This window comes from Panthera leo, chromosome A1 (assembly GCF_018350215.1).
Source record: "Panthera leo isolate Ple1 chromosome A1, P.leo_Ple1_pat1.1, whole genome shotgun sequence".
Taxonomy (NCBI): domain Eukaryota; kingdom Metazoa; phylum Chordata; class Mammalia; order Carnivora; family Felidae; genus Panthera; species Panthera leo.
This window is the reverse complement of record NC_056679.1, coordinates 189,670,548-189,687,014: the sequence shown is the minus strand read 5'-3', so window position 1 is coordinate 189,687,014 and position 16,467 is coordinate 189,670,548. Positions and strand designations below refer to the sequence as shown.

Below are 16,467 nucleotides of genomic sequence, written 5' to 3'. Positions count from 1 at the left end.
TCAAAAACACATTAAATTGCTCTAGCTACTTTAAAAAAGCTAAAGAATAAAATAACTACGTAGGCAAATAATCCAAAAACTTCTTACTCCCCTAAACAAATAAAAACTCCAAAACATATTTAACATTGTTTAAGAGAAACATTTTTGCTTAATTCAAGAACTGACTTTTATGTGATGCTTAGACATAAAAGAAAGAAATTTTCCTGTTAAAAGCATCCTTTAATAGTTAATTAAGTACATACAGTATTTTTTTCTTTGAGAGCAAGGAAGCAAAGAAGCAAAAGGGTGAAGATATTATTTTGTAATAATCACAAGGTAAGAAATAGAAAATCTTTACACGGTTCCAATGCAGGAGTTCTGAGATCCCAGTATAATCCAAATATAAACAACCTCAGATATGGGTTGGGGGAACTGGGGAGCCCCCATATGTAGCTAAGTACACATAACACTAGCCCGTCTGTGTATACACAAAATGACCAGGGGACGGTCAGAGCTTAGAGAAGACAGAATGAGTCCAAAGGGACATGTCTGTAACAGAGAGTTATTTTCTGTGCCTGTTTCAAGTACCTAATGATCTGTTTTAGGGAAACTATATTATTACATTAAAAATACACATGAGCGACAATGTTCTTAAATGTATTAGAAACAATAAAGTGATAGGCCTAGGTGAAAAACTGACAGTATTACCGGTCACCTTTTTTCTACGTCAAATTAATTATAGGAAGAGACTGAGGCAGGACTAACTTATAGGAAGCTTACCTATTTTTGGCCCAAAATAGAGCTAATTTAGTTTCGAACTGGGAAGATGAAGCTCTCTATCAAACTTTATATTTTTATGTTCTAAATGGTGAGGTAGAGAAATCTTTTTTTTTCTTTTAAATATTAATTCCAAGACGGGAGGGCATATACGTTTTATTCTCTGTCAACTCAAAGTTCGTAGTCACTTAATTAACAATTAATGGTTCAAATCATATAAACAGAAAAGATGACTCCTAATATCCATATTAATAGGAGCCAAAATGAGTACTTCATATACTTTAGCATTCTATTTCTAGAAAAAAAAATGGTACTTTGTTCTTTCGTATTTCAGTGATTTTTAAAATACACCCAGGAAGCTAGACTGATGCTTAGGTGTCAGTCTGTCTTTGATACTCACTGTATCTGAATCCTCCAACACTGTCTGAGGAAACCCCAACATATTTGTCTTTGTTCTTCTTTGCTTTCTTTCGCTCCTCACGAAGCCTGTCGTCATCCTGGGCAAATTCAACCAATTCTTTCACCTTCTGGCGAATATTTATACCTTGATCCTTGCCATGCTCATCTGTGAGGATGGTAAGGGAGAAACAAAACCTTAAGAATTCAGTCAATCAAGCCCTTTAACACAAAAAACAGACATGAAAATTTCAATATAAAAAACCAACTTTAATATTTAAAATTAAAAAAAAAGACAAATAATGCTACTAAATTTTGTCATTTTCTCATCAGCAAATTCTAAGTCTTGAGATTCAATTCTGGCTTGTAAGAGCAAATAAAGATGAATTAACAAGGACCACAGATATTGGTGCCATGCAAGATCAATGAAAAATCTACTAAAAAGCATTACTAATGATGACTATACGAAAAAGACTTATATCCATAAATGTTTTCTTTTCCTATAGTATTTTAACAACAACAACAAAAAAATCCACTTTACCATTTTAATGACTACAATGCACCCAAATGCTTTGGTGTCCCCAATACAAGTTTGGAAACACTAATTACCAGGATTTAGTGTAGCTGAAAAACTGAATTTTTAAAGTGCTTTCAACTGGGGTACACTACAAAATGAAATGTGGTTTATTCTGTATCCTCGTTCACATTCAAAACACACTCTGGCCCCGCTGCCTTTGCACAGTAAATATTATTTGGTGGGAGGAAAAAAAAAACCCAGCTTCAAACAGATGTGTGTGTTTTGGAGCTCTAACCTTTTCTTCCCATATGATTAAAGCTATTCCTTTATGGACACCACAGGGGACCAGTCTCCAGTGCATATTTTAATATAAACCCGAACACTCATGTTGTGTTGGTTCTGTTGTTATTAGCCAGTCTTTTCTGCAAGTTCTTGTCTTCACTAATTAATACTCTAGGGCCCCACGTCTTGGATTCTGCACTCGTCACACAACCAGCAATAGTCACATTCTAATTAGAGCGGAGAAGCTTCTAAGCTGGTTCAGGTGACTGACAACTCCAACTACTGTTTTAATTTGCTTATAAGGTTTTTCTATTGCTCACCTACAAAGTGGTAATTTTCCAGGGATCGCAAATCATAAATGTGTTCTCTGGCACTCGTAACCACACGCTCTGATCCATTCCTTATGAGGTAAGCTAGAAGCAGCAATGACTGTAAAAACACAAGGCACCAAATGATTTAACAAAATAAATTCTGGTAGAGCTTTGGTAAGTGGTTAAAAAAAATAATTCCAACATTAGCAAATAAATAATCTTTGTGGGGGTAGGGGAGAGGCAGAGAGAGTCTCTTTACCTTATACTGGACTTTAAATACATAGTATAACTTATATTATCAATTTGAAATTCCTCTTATAACCAAGCATAGTAAGTAATTATAAACTGTCCATTGGACACCATGTGTCAAAAGATTAAAAAAAATAGTTCTGATGTTAAAAAAGACCTGAATGTATGATACAAAAGAACGTTATTAAGCTTTTAGAAAGCTGGCTCGGTTTTCACTTTTCATTTGGGCAGTATGGAACTGTAAATTGTTAGAAACATCGGTTTAAACAGAGCAATTATTTGGTAATTATATGATCCCATAGTGTTTTCTGCATATAAAATTAAATTTGGAAGGATGTGACTTTTGTTTCAAAACCTTACAGCCAACAAATAAGAGAGAAAAAACAAACATTTAAGGGATTTCTTTTCGAGGTGATGAAAACATTCTGGTATTAAGTAGTGGTGACTGACGTACATCTTTGTGAATATACTAAAAACCACTGAATTAATGCATTTTGAACTTACCTTTGCTTGGAACAAACCTCACATAAAGAAATACTGACTATTTCATCACAAATATTATACAAGCTGAGGGACTGACAGTGAATGTTTTCAGAAACAACATCAAAACCACAGAAATAAATACAGGACTGCTCTTCAATCCTGAAAGCTAAAATGATGCTTTCAAAGTTCCAAATATAAATATTATATGCCATTTTGAAAGCACAGAAAAACTTACTCCGATAGCAAGAAAATACGGTGGGTTTGGAAAACAGGACTACCTTGTTTTAGAATTCTATGTTATATGATGAAATCAGAACTAAATAAAAAGAATCTGGTAAAAAAGTACATATTTGGGAATTTAAAATGTTAGAATTTTAGTATGTTTTAGAATCTCTATGTTTTAAAGTAACATTTTTGGTGCGGTGGTGTTAATACTATTATAAATTAAGCAAATTTTTATGTAGAGATGAGAAAACATACTAGACTGTGGTTTTCGTTTTAATCACTCATACACTAAATATGCATCCAACTGCAGATTCATTACTTTGATATGCACAAATATATTTTAAGAAAAATTTTAATAATATTAAAATATTTAGAAGTATTATTTATATTAATTTTAAACATTTTAGGTTCAGAATAGCTGTTTATGGTGACGAGAAAACAGAACGCAAGTAGCAAATCTACTTCTTCCATCTGTGTAAGAATATTCTATTCTGGGATTTAATGTTCTTCATAACCACTTATGTATGTATACGTTAAAATTTCAAGCATTTGTTTCCAACATGTCAAATAATAAAAACTGATACCCATACCTTATAAACTCTTCTCCAATTTTTTTTGTTGTCTTTTAACATTCGTGACCAAAGCATGTTCATAAGTTCGGGAAATTGTTCATACATAAATGTAGCCCTGAAAAAAGAATAATTTTCCTCAAGACTCTGCAATACATTAATTTTGACAGTAGATGGCATGCTTGTTCTAAGTTACTGTGCTTTGCCAAAAAGCTTAAAAATTATAAGCTTAATTCAAAACATTTAGATATGCTTCCATAAAAATATTTTTCTCATGGTCTGTGTAATATCTAGCACGTGTGTAAGCCCCACTAATTAATATCATCTTTTACAAGCCCTTTATTTACCAGCATACTGGTCGAGATGCTCATCAAAAAAAATTTTCCTAACTTTATTTCAAGTTATTTTATACACATTTGTCAAAATTCTATGATAAGCTACGTAAGTCTCTAAACTTCACTGAAAAATAGTTTTACTTTTTTGAGCTAATTTTTAAGGGGAAATGGACTGTGTGTAGAACTTCCTCCACTAATATCTGAATGATTATACAGAATTTCTGTCTGGCAGCTAAACTGTTTAAAACTGAAAGCAAATTTCATATTTCTATGTAAAGATAGTTGGATTCTTTCTGCACTGCTGAGTCAAATTATCACTTACTTGGCAATCTCTCCCATGAGTTGCCCAGAAGGTCCCCAAGGATCGTCATTCGTTGCTTCTCGAACCTTAGACTCGATCTCTGAATAATTCATAACCACATTGGTGCTGCAGAGGAAAAAAACGCACGCACACACACAAAGATTAGCATCAAAACTGAGAAACACATGAAAACTTAATAATGACACTACTGGGTGTCCTAATGAGATACCTCTACAGGGTGGGAAAGAAAACATCTTTTGTGCATAAGCTACTTCGAGAGTACTATATAGCACATTTAAGTTATATTTAAGAAAATTTTACTATTCCATTTAGCCTTCCAGAAAACAGATGAGAGACTGATTACATTAGAGCTGGCCTAAGTCCAGCAAAAAAATGGCTTTGGGTCAAATTAAAAAGGAAATTGAACACACTAGAGTCTATTATAAAACTAAGTTGTCTGTTTCCTAACCAGATCTAGTTTACATGCACCCTTGTTTCCTTACAGAATTTCTGTAAATTAATCAGCAAAATTACAGAAGAGCTAAACATTATTAATATTTCATTTTCAAGAAGCAACGACAAGCCAAAGGTAACATTAAAAATGTTTAGAATCACTATGAACGTTTAAACTGTAATCCCTTGGTCTCTTTTCACTTATTACATCATATAGGTTTTCCGTGTCACTAGTCACCATAACCCTCACTCTTGATGGCTACATAATATTCCATCAGGAGTCTGTATAACATTTAACTTTCACTTAAGACTTCAACAGTGATGAAGAACATGGGTTCTAGGAATCAGAAAGATCTGACTTCAGTTACTTTGTGACTTTTAGCAAAATTATTCTAATTATCTTAATTTTAGTTTCCTCAAATGCAAAATGGGAGTAAGAAAGAATACTATCTAAAAGGGTGGCATCTCAAATGAAATCTATTAGTAGCATAGTGCCTGACACACAGAAATTGCTCAATACCGGCCAGCTGTCATTATTATTAAGAAAGATAATAAACACCTATTAGGAGTAATAAAAATATTACTTAATATTTTTATAAGAAAGGACTTTGAAAAGAGTCCCTTAAGATAAAAGATAGCAAAATGTTTGGTTATTAAAATAGAATTTACATACTCATATGGATTTAAGAATTCAATGACATTCTGAGAAAGAAATACTGTGAAAAGTGACAAACTATAGTAGTATCCACTTGACATCTAAAATTCCAATTATTACTGAGCAATTATTGTAACAGATGCCTATGAGTACGACCATTCAAATCTTTCACTTAAAATCAAGCCTTAGAAATACAGAAAAATCAGAATTTGGTAACTATGACTTCCATACATCTCACTCTTGCTGTATGGTTTTCAGTTATCAGAAAGTTCTATTTTTTAAAGGAAGGAAGGTATGGATATAATTTGTATTCAAATCTGTTTCTCAAATATAAAGAAATACAAATTTCAAATTCATTGAAAACCTTTCTCTTCCTTTACTTAAAAAAAAAAAAAAAGACTAATAAATGGTTTGGGGTAAAATTTGAAAGGGACCATTACACATACATAACGCCAAATCACAGAATAAATTTGGCTTCTAGATTTACATCCAGAATACTGTTCTACTAAGGAAGGACAGTGAAATCCTATATCACTTTCTTTCAAATCTTGGCGAAAGCTGCCTCCTAAAGTATCAACTAGTTTGATAACATAAGTATAAATTGTTTCCCTGGGACATAGTTTCCAATGCCTCCTTTACCAACTGAGACAATTAATGAATGAATTTTCCTAAAAACCCAGTAATGATCCTCTTGACAATAATTTTATGTATAGATACAAAGGAGTAACATTTTTTCCAATTTTTTTCAACAATGGAAACAAAATAAAATCAAGGCAGTCAATGACAGATTTGCAATTTAAGATGCCACAAAATGATGGATTTCAAAATGCTTTTGTTTATCCTACTGGCTGAAGAATGCGTGGCTTAGGCAGTTATAAGTGTCAACATGCAGCTGTGGGAATGAACAATAGCAATTAGGATTATAATTCACCCAAGCATTTCATTAGCAAGAATGCACTTAAAATCTGTTTGCATTGTTTAATTTCAAGAGAACAAGATGAAAGGAGTTAATCTCTAGTCCATGCACATGAAATATTTTTACTAGAGCCTTCATAAATGCTGTAGCTTTCAGAACACTACTTTCCTTGTTCAAGCTACAAAAGCCCATGGGTCAAATGAGAAAGGTCCTGTTTCTCTAACCCTTCGCAAGATTCTTAGCTGAAGGCCTGTGTGTTTGAGTGCTGTGTGTTTACAGGAAGAGGTGGCAGACAGCCAATAATTTAAGAATCTCCTTATTTCCTTGGTTGAAAAACAATGTGAACTATATAAAATGACAACTTACCATTAAAACACACTTACAATATAGTTACAAAGTACACAAAGTACATCCACAAAATATAGCAACAATAACAAAAAATAATAAAGTTAGAACACTTCCATGAAGAGAATGGCTCTATTTTAAAGCCATTTTTCCAGTGAAACTGTTGCTTTCAGAAACTGCAAAGAACTCTGAAGATGAGATCTGCTGGCTATAAAGAATTCCAAAATAAAGTATTTTTAAGCTGCACCTAATTCAGAAACAAATGTAAACTAAAACAAAACAACACACTACTGTATAGTTTGGCCTTACTCCAGGTCATTTAAAAATAACTATTTCTAAAAAGGTAGAAATGGCATTTTGATCCTTCCTTTCCCATGTTTTCAGTTGCCCTCAATCCACACCCTACCCATAATTCCAGTGACCTTTTTTAAAAAGGAAAATAACCTCTTCCCAACCCCCACCAAAAAAAAAAAAAAAAAAGTTAAAAAGAAATTACATCCAGATGTGAAAGGAAAAAATAGCTAGTTTAATTCTTAAAACTTCCTATGATTGACAAAAATGTTTTAAGAATGGATAATTCAGACACTAGAGGGGGCTCTCTCAACAGTTTTTTAAAGCACCAAATTCAGACAAAGGTCTAGGATGTGTTCTGCAAGTAAAATTCTAGGAAATTACCATGAAATAACCAAAAAGTGAAGAATATTAAGAATCTGCTCATGTTCTGAAGATTTTACCTTAAAGCAGTATTGAACCACACTCATTATTGTTTGTTATCAGTAAGACTTCACTGCATCTACAGTCCTTTTCATGCTTTCACATTTGCCCCTCACAGCACCCTAACAGGCAGGACAGGACTAAGGGAGATCCAGTGAGAGTACTTAACCCTCGACAACCCAGCACCACTCACTCATTGGATCTTTAATGCCAAAGACTAAAAGTTACTGCCCTCAACTTCTGTACACATACTTCTGTGACTGTATTCACATGGCCAATGTTCAATTATTCAAGGGCTGACTATTCAATTTGTAAATTATTAGTGTTCACTTGGCTCTGTTCTTTATTCCTCATTTTCTGTTTATTGCACTGCTCACTACTGATAGAATACCAAATTATTTTACTTAGTAACAGTTTGGGAACAGGTTTTAGAGGCAAGATTGGTTGAAAGTGAGCTAACGTGGGACTTTTACTTATAGATGGCCAATGCTTCTTCTAATCTGCATTAAGAATAATCAGTAAAATAACTGACAAGAAAACATTTGAATAGTTCTTATTGATATATTTTCCTGCCAAAAGTTCAATATGCTTTGTTAAAACAAAACTATATACCAAGAGAAAAGGTAAAGCTTAGGTACAATTCAGTTCTAACTACCAGCAAAGGAATAAGGAAACTGAAACAGATTGATGCAGTAGAAAGTATTTTTTCCCAGCTTGTCCTTTTAATTTTACCTCCTTTAAAAAAAAAAAAGTCGTATTTTTCATGTTTTCTTCTTTTTGTTTTAAACTTACTATATAAAGCCTTCATTCACTCTGAGATCAGGAAAATATTTAGCAGTATTTTCTCTTAGACCTTTAAATTTGTATTTTATTCTATGCATGCACACATACATCCACACTTAGAGAGAGTCTTCACTAACAGGAAAACAGGCAGCAAGAGACAGAGACACAACATTCAAAGTAATGGTTTTAAATAACAGTATTTTTTTCTTTATACTTTCCTGTATTTTCCAAATTTCCTCCCATGAACTTTAACCAAGGAGAAACTTTTAAATGCCGTTAAAAATAGAAATCAAGTACAGTATCATCATTAGCAACCTTTTAACTTTCATCAGCAAATAAGCATCATGGTAGCCCATGTATGTATTATTTGTACTTCCAACATCTTGTTTTTATCAGGCTAATAAGTGCAGCAAACTAGTAACTAATGTATATGTATACATACTAAAATATGTATACCAAGTGCTATATGTGTAAAACTACAGGGATCAATTTAAGTACCTAATATTAAAATTAACATGTTTTTAAGAAACTCTTCTAGGAAAGAATAATTCTTGAACATTAAAACTTACACTAAAAACTCACCTCTTAATCTCAATGCCACAAAGATTTCAGAAGATACTTTTATGACACAGGCAAAACTATTATGCTCCCATTAATAAAGTATCAATCTTTAAATAACTTTTTAAAAATAATAAAACACCCATAAAATAAACACTGAAAAAGAAAGTTTTCTCAGGTAACAAATTCCTTCTTTTAATGCTTGTTCCTTTTTTTTTTTTTAAGCTTCTGGCCAAAACATTAGGAAAATAGTTTTAAGAATACTTGCTCTAAAAGTGTGATATAGACCATTTGATATTCAGTTTTCATCAGGGGACCTCCTTTACCACATGACCCTTATTTGCAAGCTAAACATTTTATAGGTTCAATACTCATTTTAAAACCAAGTACATGGTATTACAATCCTGTGAACAGAATCATATTTATGATCAACAACCAAGAAGTCTACCACTTCTAAATTCAACAAATACATAACTTTCATTGTCAGCAGAAAATCTGAAGCTGTACAGAAATGGTGTGGGGAGGTGGAAAAACTGATTCATCTACTTGGCTGGATATTTGCTACCCATGGGGAAAAAAAAAGTATTTTCTTGACCTGAAAGTAAAATACAAAGCAATGAAAAATGTCTTTTTAAAATTTTTTTTAAGATTTATTTATTTTTGAGAGAGGGAGAGAGACATAGCGTGAGCAGGAGAAGGGCGGAGAGACAGGGAGGGCGACACAGACTCAGAAGCAGGCTGTAGGCTCCAGGCTCTGAGCTGTTAGCACAGAGCCCAATATGGGGCTCGAATTGATGAACTGTGATATCATGACCTGAGCCGAAGTCAGACGCTTAAATGACTGAGCCACCCAGGTGTCCCGAAAAATGTCTTAACAAAAGGACTGGTTCAGTAGAATTAATATTGCTAAAGCAAATATTATCATATTTGATTATAAAGTATCTTAGTTATAAAATAGCTACAGTGCTAATATAAGGAATAAATTACAGTGTTCCCTCCACACCAGAAGAAAACTAATATAATAAATATTGGAAAGTAGAGAAAAAAACAAATACAACAAACCTACTGCTGGCCACTTTCTCTCTAGTGCTGCCATGCTGTCATTAGCAGCAGCGGCCCCTTCTACCAAACAGAAAGAAAATGAGTGAGTAGAGAGGAAAAGTATATTTAATATAATATATTTAATAGCAATATAATAGCAGTATTATAGCAATATTTAATAGAAATATAATAATATTTAATAGCAACTCCTTGGTAGAGAAATTAAATAAGCTCACTTGTATCATCACAAGACTAGTAAGCAGCTGATGTTTAAACTGCTGGGTTTTCTAATTCTAAAGCCCATATTATACCACAATGCCCTAAAATCAGAGAATTAGTAATATCATCCGACCTAAAAGAAAAAGCTTCTTAGTTAATAAATTAAGATGACATCACAAACTGTGCTACTAAAAGAAATGCTGAATTAATCTTTAAAGAAATATATTCCCAGTTATGGATATTATATTTTCTTTGGTTTTACTAAATACTAAATAATGAACTATCCAAGTGGAAAGGAGGAAACCAATGTATTCCTCCCCCTCTTAAACACAAATACTCTTAAAAGCAAGGTAAAAAAACCCATTTTGAATAAGGAAAAACTGAAATTGAAGACCTCTAAAATCTCAGGCTCTCTTATCCATTCTTCTGTAGTAACAAGACTTCAGAAGAATAACCTGGTTATTTAAAAAACATATACCCTATTTCAATCTATTTATATCATAAATATGTGGGATGCTCATGTGCATATTATTTATGACTTCACCTATTTACACAGAGGACTATGCTGGATTATGTATTTTCTGTTTTCCTCTTTACTTTTCAAGAGGGAACATTAAAATACTAAATGCTGAAACATGAGACTTTCTGCTTTTTAAAATAACCATCAAGAATTTGCACTGAAATACTATACTTCATGCTTTAGCTATCACAGTAAAAAAAAATTAACACCAAATAAATATTAAAGAACAGTTTACTGCCAGGTTTTACTGAGGCAGGAGGGGACTCCCATAGTTCTTTTTAAAGCTTCTACTTTTAGAATATTCTGGATACTCAAAGATCAAGTTAGATACTATAACCGGATACCTAAAACATTTTAAAAACAGTACAGACAGAAAAACTGCTGAAGTCCAAACACAAGCTGCCTGCTTACGACATGAAAACCACAGAAAATGTATTAACGTTCAAAAACACCAATTCAGTTGTTCATTCCCCACATATGACAAGAGAAAAGCACCTCTAGCTGATGTAACTCTAACTGAAATTCTAATTGTTTTAAGATGTAACAAAATTAAGGTGTATCTACTCTTTTCTAAGGCAAAAGCTATTCTTCCCCCATACTACTAACAAATTCTTTGATCCATTCTGATTGATGTTGGCCTTCAATTCCAGTAATAGTTTAGTCCATGGGGATGGAGAATTGGGAGTCCAAAATTTAACCACCCCTGATGTTTTCAGAAAGTATATTTTCAGTTTTTTTGCAGAGGACAATGGGGAACAAATTAAACACTGAACATATTCTGCACGTAGAAATGACTAAGAATAAACTTCTAACATTCATGAACGATTAACAGAAAACCTTTATCCTAAAAATTACAAAGACAAAAATGGTTGTACAGACTCCTGACAATCTCCCAGATTCGATCAAGACTTTAAAGTATCCTGTACTTATTATACTTCCCCAACACATGGTAAAAATAGTTAGATTCATCAAGTTTTCTTTCTTAGGTAGGAAACTTATGCATGGCAGAACACTTTTCATAATTTTTTTTTTTTATTGATTCTGTATAATTGGATTGTGTCATTAATCCAAGGTACTACCAAACCCAATGTGTTCTTCTCTAAATACCCTTTGTAAAGCTACTATTTTCTGTTAATAATAATTTTCTCAGGCTCTGCCACATTCACTACCAGTACTGGAGGTTGGCTTTCTTGATTTGTTGTTCACAAAGAAATTAAGTTACAACAGCCCCAGAGCTGTAACATAACAAAGCCGAGCTGCCCAGTGGATGCCAATGAAAGGCTTGGCTAAGTGACTTGTCCCCACAGCTGCAAATAAGATTTGGATCATAATAAAATTGTACATTATTTCCTGTTAACAAATCTAGATCTGTTTTACAAAGTCAAAACTGAACAAAAATCTACTACATTTTAGAAAGGAGGATGGTTACACAGTAGGAAATGTAATACAAAAAAATATTTAAGAACTTTTATCAGTAACTGACATTAACCGATTTATCACATATTTTCTAATCTCTAAATATACCCATTACAGATTATTAGTACTCCAAATGATATCATTATCTAAAGATTTCAAGCTTAAAACCTAGCATTCCAAATCCATATAATTTCAAATTGTGCGTTAAATAAATAGTTGGTCCCTTGCTTAAGGAAGAGTTTACCTAACATTCCAGGAAAATTTCCAGTACTGATTCAATATCAGTTTACATGAGCCCAAACTAACAACTTACATCTAAAATATCTGAGATTTCTAACAACTGATATGTTTATCACTTAAGTATAATAAAGCTGTTCTAAAATGCAACTAGCAGAGGTAATGTCTTATGAACTTTTTTCCAAAAAACAAAAAAAAACCCACAGAAAATCATTATTTTGCAATTTATGTAGAATTCAGGGTTAGGAAAGGTTACATAAAATCGGTAAGCCTTAAAGAAGTCAATACTCCAAGTTTAGTTTCTCATGGCAAACTATGTGCCAGATTAGAATGTATACATAAATTGATCACTAAATGATACAAACTTATGGAAGCAATGACTAAAATACTTTTCTATATAAAAGTTTATATGTTAAATGTTTATAGTCCAGTATAAAGTCTTCAGGGAAAGATTAGAAGCCACACATAATTATTCCAATGACTCAAAAAATTAAGGAATTGATCCAAAACAAAAAATACTTAAACCAGGATGGTAGTTGGATTTCTGCCCCTTGAAGTCTGTCATTGAATTCTTTTTTCCAAAAGTTACCGACCTCTTGATCACTATTAAGTGTGACTTAAACTGGCAATTTTTCAAGGAAAGAGTTTTAGTAATTTATGTAACAGATGTGCAAAAAAAATTACATGAATGAGATAAGCCAAGAAAAACATCCTGATGTCCACAACTAAATTATGACCTGTGGGAGGAAGAAACTATAAAATTATTTCCCCTTCCTTACAACTTCAGTGGTTAGCAATACGAAATAAAATAACCTGTTTGATAGCAACCCATTTCCAAACATTTAAAATGGGCCTGGGCTCTAGGAACTGTTCCAAACACAAGCCCACCCTAAAGGAAACTACTGCAAATTTATGTATTTTCATAATCTGCTTCATCTTTTATGGCTATTTTGTAGGAAAGCAAAGTAATATGTACATTAATTGACCAATAATTAGAGATTAATATGGCCTGAATTTTGTCGCGGACTCCTGGACAAATCAACCACTCTGTGTCTCAAGTTTCCTCATCTGAAAGACAGTTCCTATGTATAATAGAGATTAAATGAAATGGTTAAGGGTACCATTTAGCACACATGGTCATTTTTCTGCCAGTATTTATTTTTAGTTTGAAGATATTCTTTATATGGTCCCTTAGAGTAAACTAATTCTTATTACTTACATCTCATTCATTGTTGCAGAACTTTACAGTCATGGTAACTAGCAGCCTATCTGACCCAAAGCATAGATACTGAAATGAAGATCTTGAAAATGTTAAGTATATAGGCAAGGCAAAAACAACTATTATTAAGAAGTGGCCAAAGACCTGGAAATGAGTATTACTAAGAAATTATTAACACTAATAATACTAATAATATAATATTACAGTAGTAATACTATTAATGCAAGCCCTGGCAGAGAACAACTATTTTATGCTTAACAGAGTTTTTATTTTGAAGTTTACTGTTACTAATCTTGAGCTACAGTTTTATTTTACATAAAGTAGCAATTTCTTTTTTAGTGGTAACCTGACATCATCTGATCAAATAAGTAAAAAGTCCCTTTTTTTGGATTCACTAAACTCATTCACATCTACTGATGGAGTTGCACATCCCAAAGCAAAATTAAAGCAAAAACAAAGACTTTTAAGCTATTATAAGAAGGGAAATTATCTAGCATTATCAGAAACTGCAGAATTCTGAGCTTTCAAAATGCCCAAAATAAGGTCATATAATTCATTCCATGAGGTGGCTGTCTGAAGAAAGCATTTTAGAAGGGCCACAATACCTGGTTTCTATATCCTGCTTCCTTTGCAAGAGCACAAATCATTAAACGAAGAAATGTCTGGATGTTCATGGATCTTGATGGTTTATGTAGAAACCCTTCTACTTTCCCTCTAGCATAGGTGCTGCTGCTACCATGAGCTGGGTAGCAGATGACAAGCTTAAAAAAAGCTGTCCCAACCACTGGCTAGTCCCATGATGCTAAAGAGTTATTTTTTTTCCAGAGAAATTTTCTGGTGCCAATTAAGATTTGGGGAAGGGATGTTCTATGGCTGGCAAAAGAAGGTATTTGTTATGTGATTCAGGAAAGTGAGATAAGTTGTTTCTAAAACGTGGCAGCAATGGTACATGGGACAATATAGCAATCAAACAGGCAGAGGGTACACACTAGAAAATTCTTTTCCTTTCACTGCCATAGAAAAACAGCTCCCACAACACAAATCTGATGAACAGTAACTACTATCAACTATATAAAAACACATGTACATGTGGACAAAATCTAGAAGGAAAAAAAAAACGTGAAAAACTGTATGTGGACGGAGACACATTAGTTTACAATTTTATTTATATGATGAAAAAAAATCGATCACTTTTAAAGAAAAGAAAAACAGCACTTGTGTATAAAACTTCTCTTCACTTGTTAGGGCAGTGTCCCATGGCTGAGCTGATTTAATTCTGCTGAGGATCAGTTTCCACTCTCTTGGCTCAGCAGCCTCTTTATGTTATATCAGTGCCCTATCTGCAGATAAAAGCTTTCTGAAGACCCGCTTTGGATAAAGGACCAGAGGTAAGGGTGTCAAGTTGCCTTCTTCTCTTGGCTAGCTGCAAAACAGTGTTGGAGACTATTCCGTAGGAATGCTAGCCCCAACCCAATTCTATTTTCTACTTCCAGCTGATTTTTTCTTTATCCTCTATCTCTGTAATTTTTAAGATTTCCATTTTTACTTTCTTCTAAAACAGTACTCTAGTATTTTGTGAAACATGGTAAGATTTTGGAGATGTTATGTAAAACTAAGGCAATTTTATTACTACAGCACTTCTCAGAGACTATATTCTAACATGCTTTGAGAATCTCAAAGAGGGGATCATATTAAACATGGCTAAAATTTTGGTGATAACATTCCTTCTCCCTGGAGCATTTTCTAAGTGTTCCAAAAAACCCACTTTGGGGTTTTTACCCTATTTTTTAAAACTTCCCTTCATATTAGACTCACAAAAATGTCTATACCTTTCATCTTACCACTCTTGTTTTTAGTATCTGTTATTTCTTATTCTTTTTTAATGGATAGCTTTTCCTTTTAACCTTTTATGTTTTTAAATTCTTATCTGATGGCTGGTTTTAGGCCTTTTATCTTGCTTTACATCTCACTTATTTTTAACCTATTAAAAAAAAAAAACCTTGATTGATCTTTACTGTTGATTTCAGTTTCCTATCTTGTTTATTTTAAGTCTCATCAGTATTACTTTTTGGGCCCCTTTTTTCCACTGAGTTTTTAAAAACTTTTAAACTTTATTCCAACCTCTTCAAAGTTCTCTATTTTTAGCTTTAAGTTCTCAATCCTCATTTAATAATGTCTTTCCTTTTTTCTTGCACATTTTACTTATTTTACATTTTATAACACATCACTGAATGAACAGAAACAGCACAAAGAGCTCAAGAAAAGAGAGGAATTGGCTCTTCTCACAGTCCCTAACTCTCACACTTACTGCTGTTTTTCTGGCCCTCCCGATGCAGGGATAACATTTTTCACAAGGATCAATGAAACACGTATATGAGATACTCAAAATGAGATTAGCTTTATTAAGTCCCAAGGGGTGATAAAATTCTTCTTCTTCCAGATTAGAGATGCTTTTTAACAATAAAATTATTAGTTTTCATGTACTTGAGAAGGAGCAACATTCAGGCAGCTTCACGATTTCTCAGGGTGAAACATGATCTGCAGGGTACATGGTAAGGCCAGGCAGGCTGCATGCAGGTGCTGGGTGTTTGGAGTCATCTTTGGGAGCCTTTTCCCTCAGTGCCTGCTTCCCATTAATTTCCAAGACCTGTTTGTGCTGCATTAAAAATACAAAGCACTCATCTCTCTAGTCTAGGCTCCAACAATAGCCATTTAACAATGTCTCCATTTGGGGTGTGTTCTCCACTTATCCTTCAAACCGTTGACTAGATTCAGCTTCCTAATATATTTACCGTTGGCCATGTGGTCCACCACAAATTCATCACCACCTTCCCCAAGTATTTTCCTCTTTGTGTTATCAGTGGACAGTACCATCCAGAGTTACGGCTTCAACATCATAATTCATTACTTCCCTCCCCTCCTATTCAGCATTAAATCCATTTTCCTGGACTTTTCTACCTACGGTGG

At 33.3% G+C, this 16,467-nt stretch overlaps 1 protein-coding gene across 3 annotated transcripts in view; it reads right to left on the bottom strand.

Annotated features, from left to right (window-relative positions):
• The window catches only part of CLINT1 (clathrin interactor 1), a 59,706-nt gene that overhangs the window by 24,455 nt on the left and 18,784 nt on the right, over positions 1-16,467 (bottom strand). For all 3 annotated transcript variants that reach the window (XM_042948259.1, XM_042948263.1, XM_042948265.1), the window contains exons 2-5: positions 4,446-4,550; positions 3,810-3,906; positions 2,272-2,380; positions 1,157-1,321 (exon numbers count right to left, since the gene is read on the bottom strand). In XM_042948259.1, coding sequence (XP_042804193.1) covers positions 1,157-1,321; positions 2,272-2,380; positions 3,810-3,906; positions 4,446-4,550 — 476 coding nt within the window. The remainder of the gene's footprint in view (positions 1-1,156; positions 1,322-2,271; positions 2,381-3,809; positions 3,907-4,445; positions 4,551-16,467) is intronic.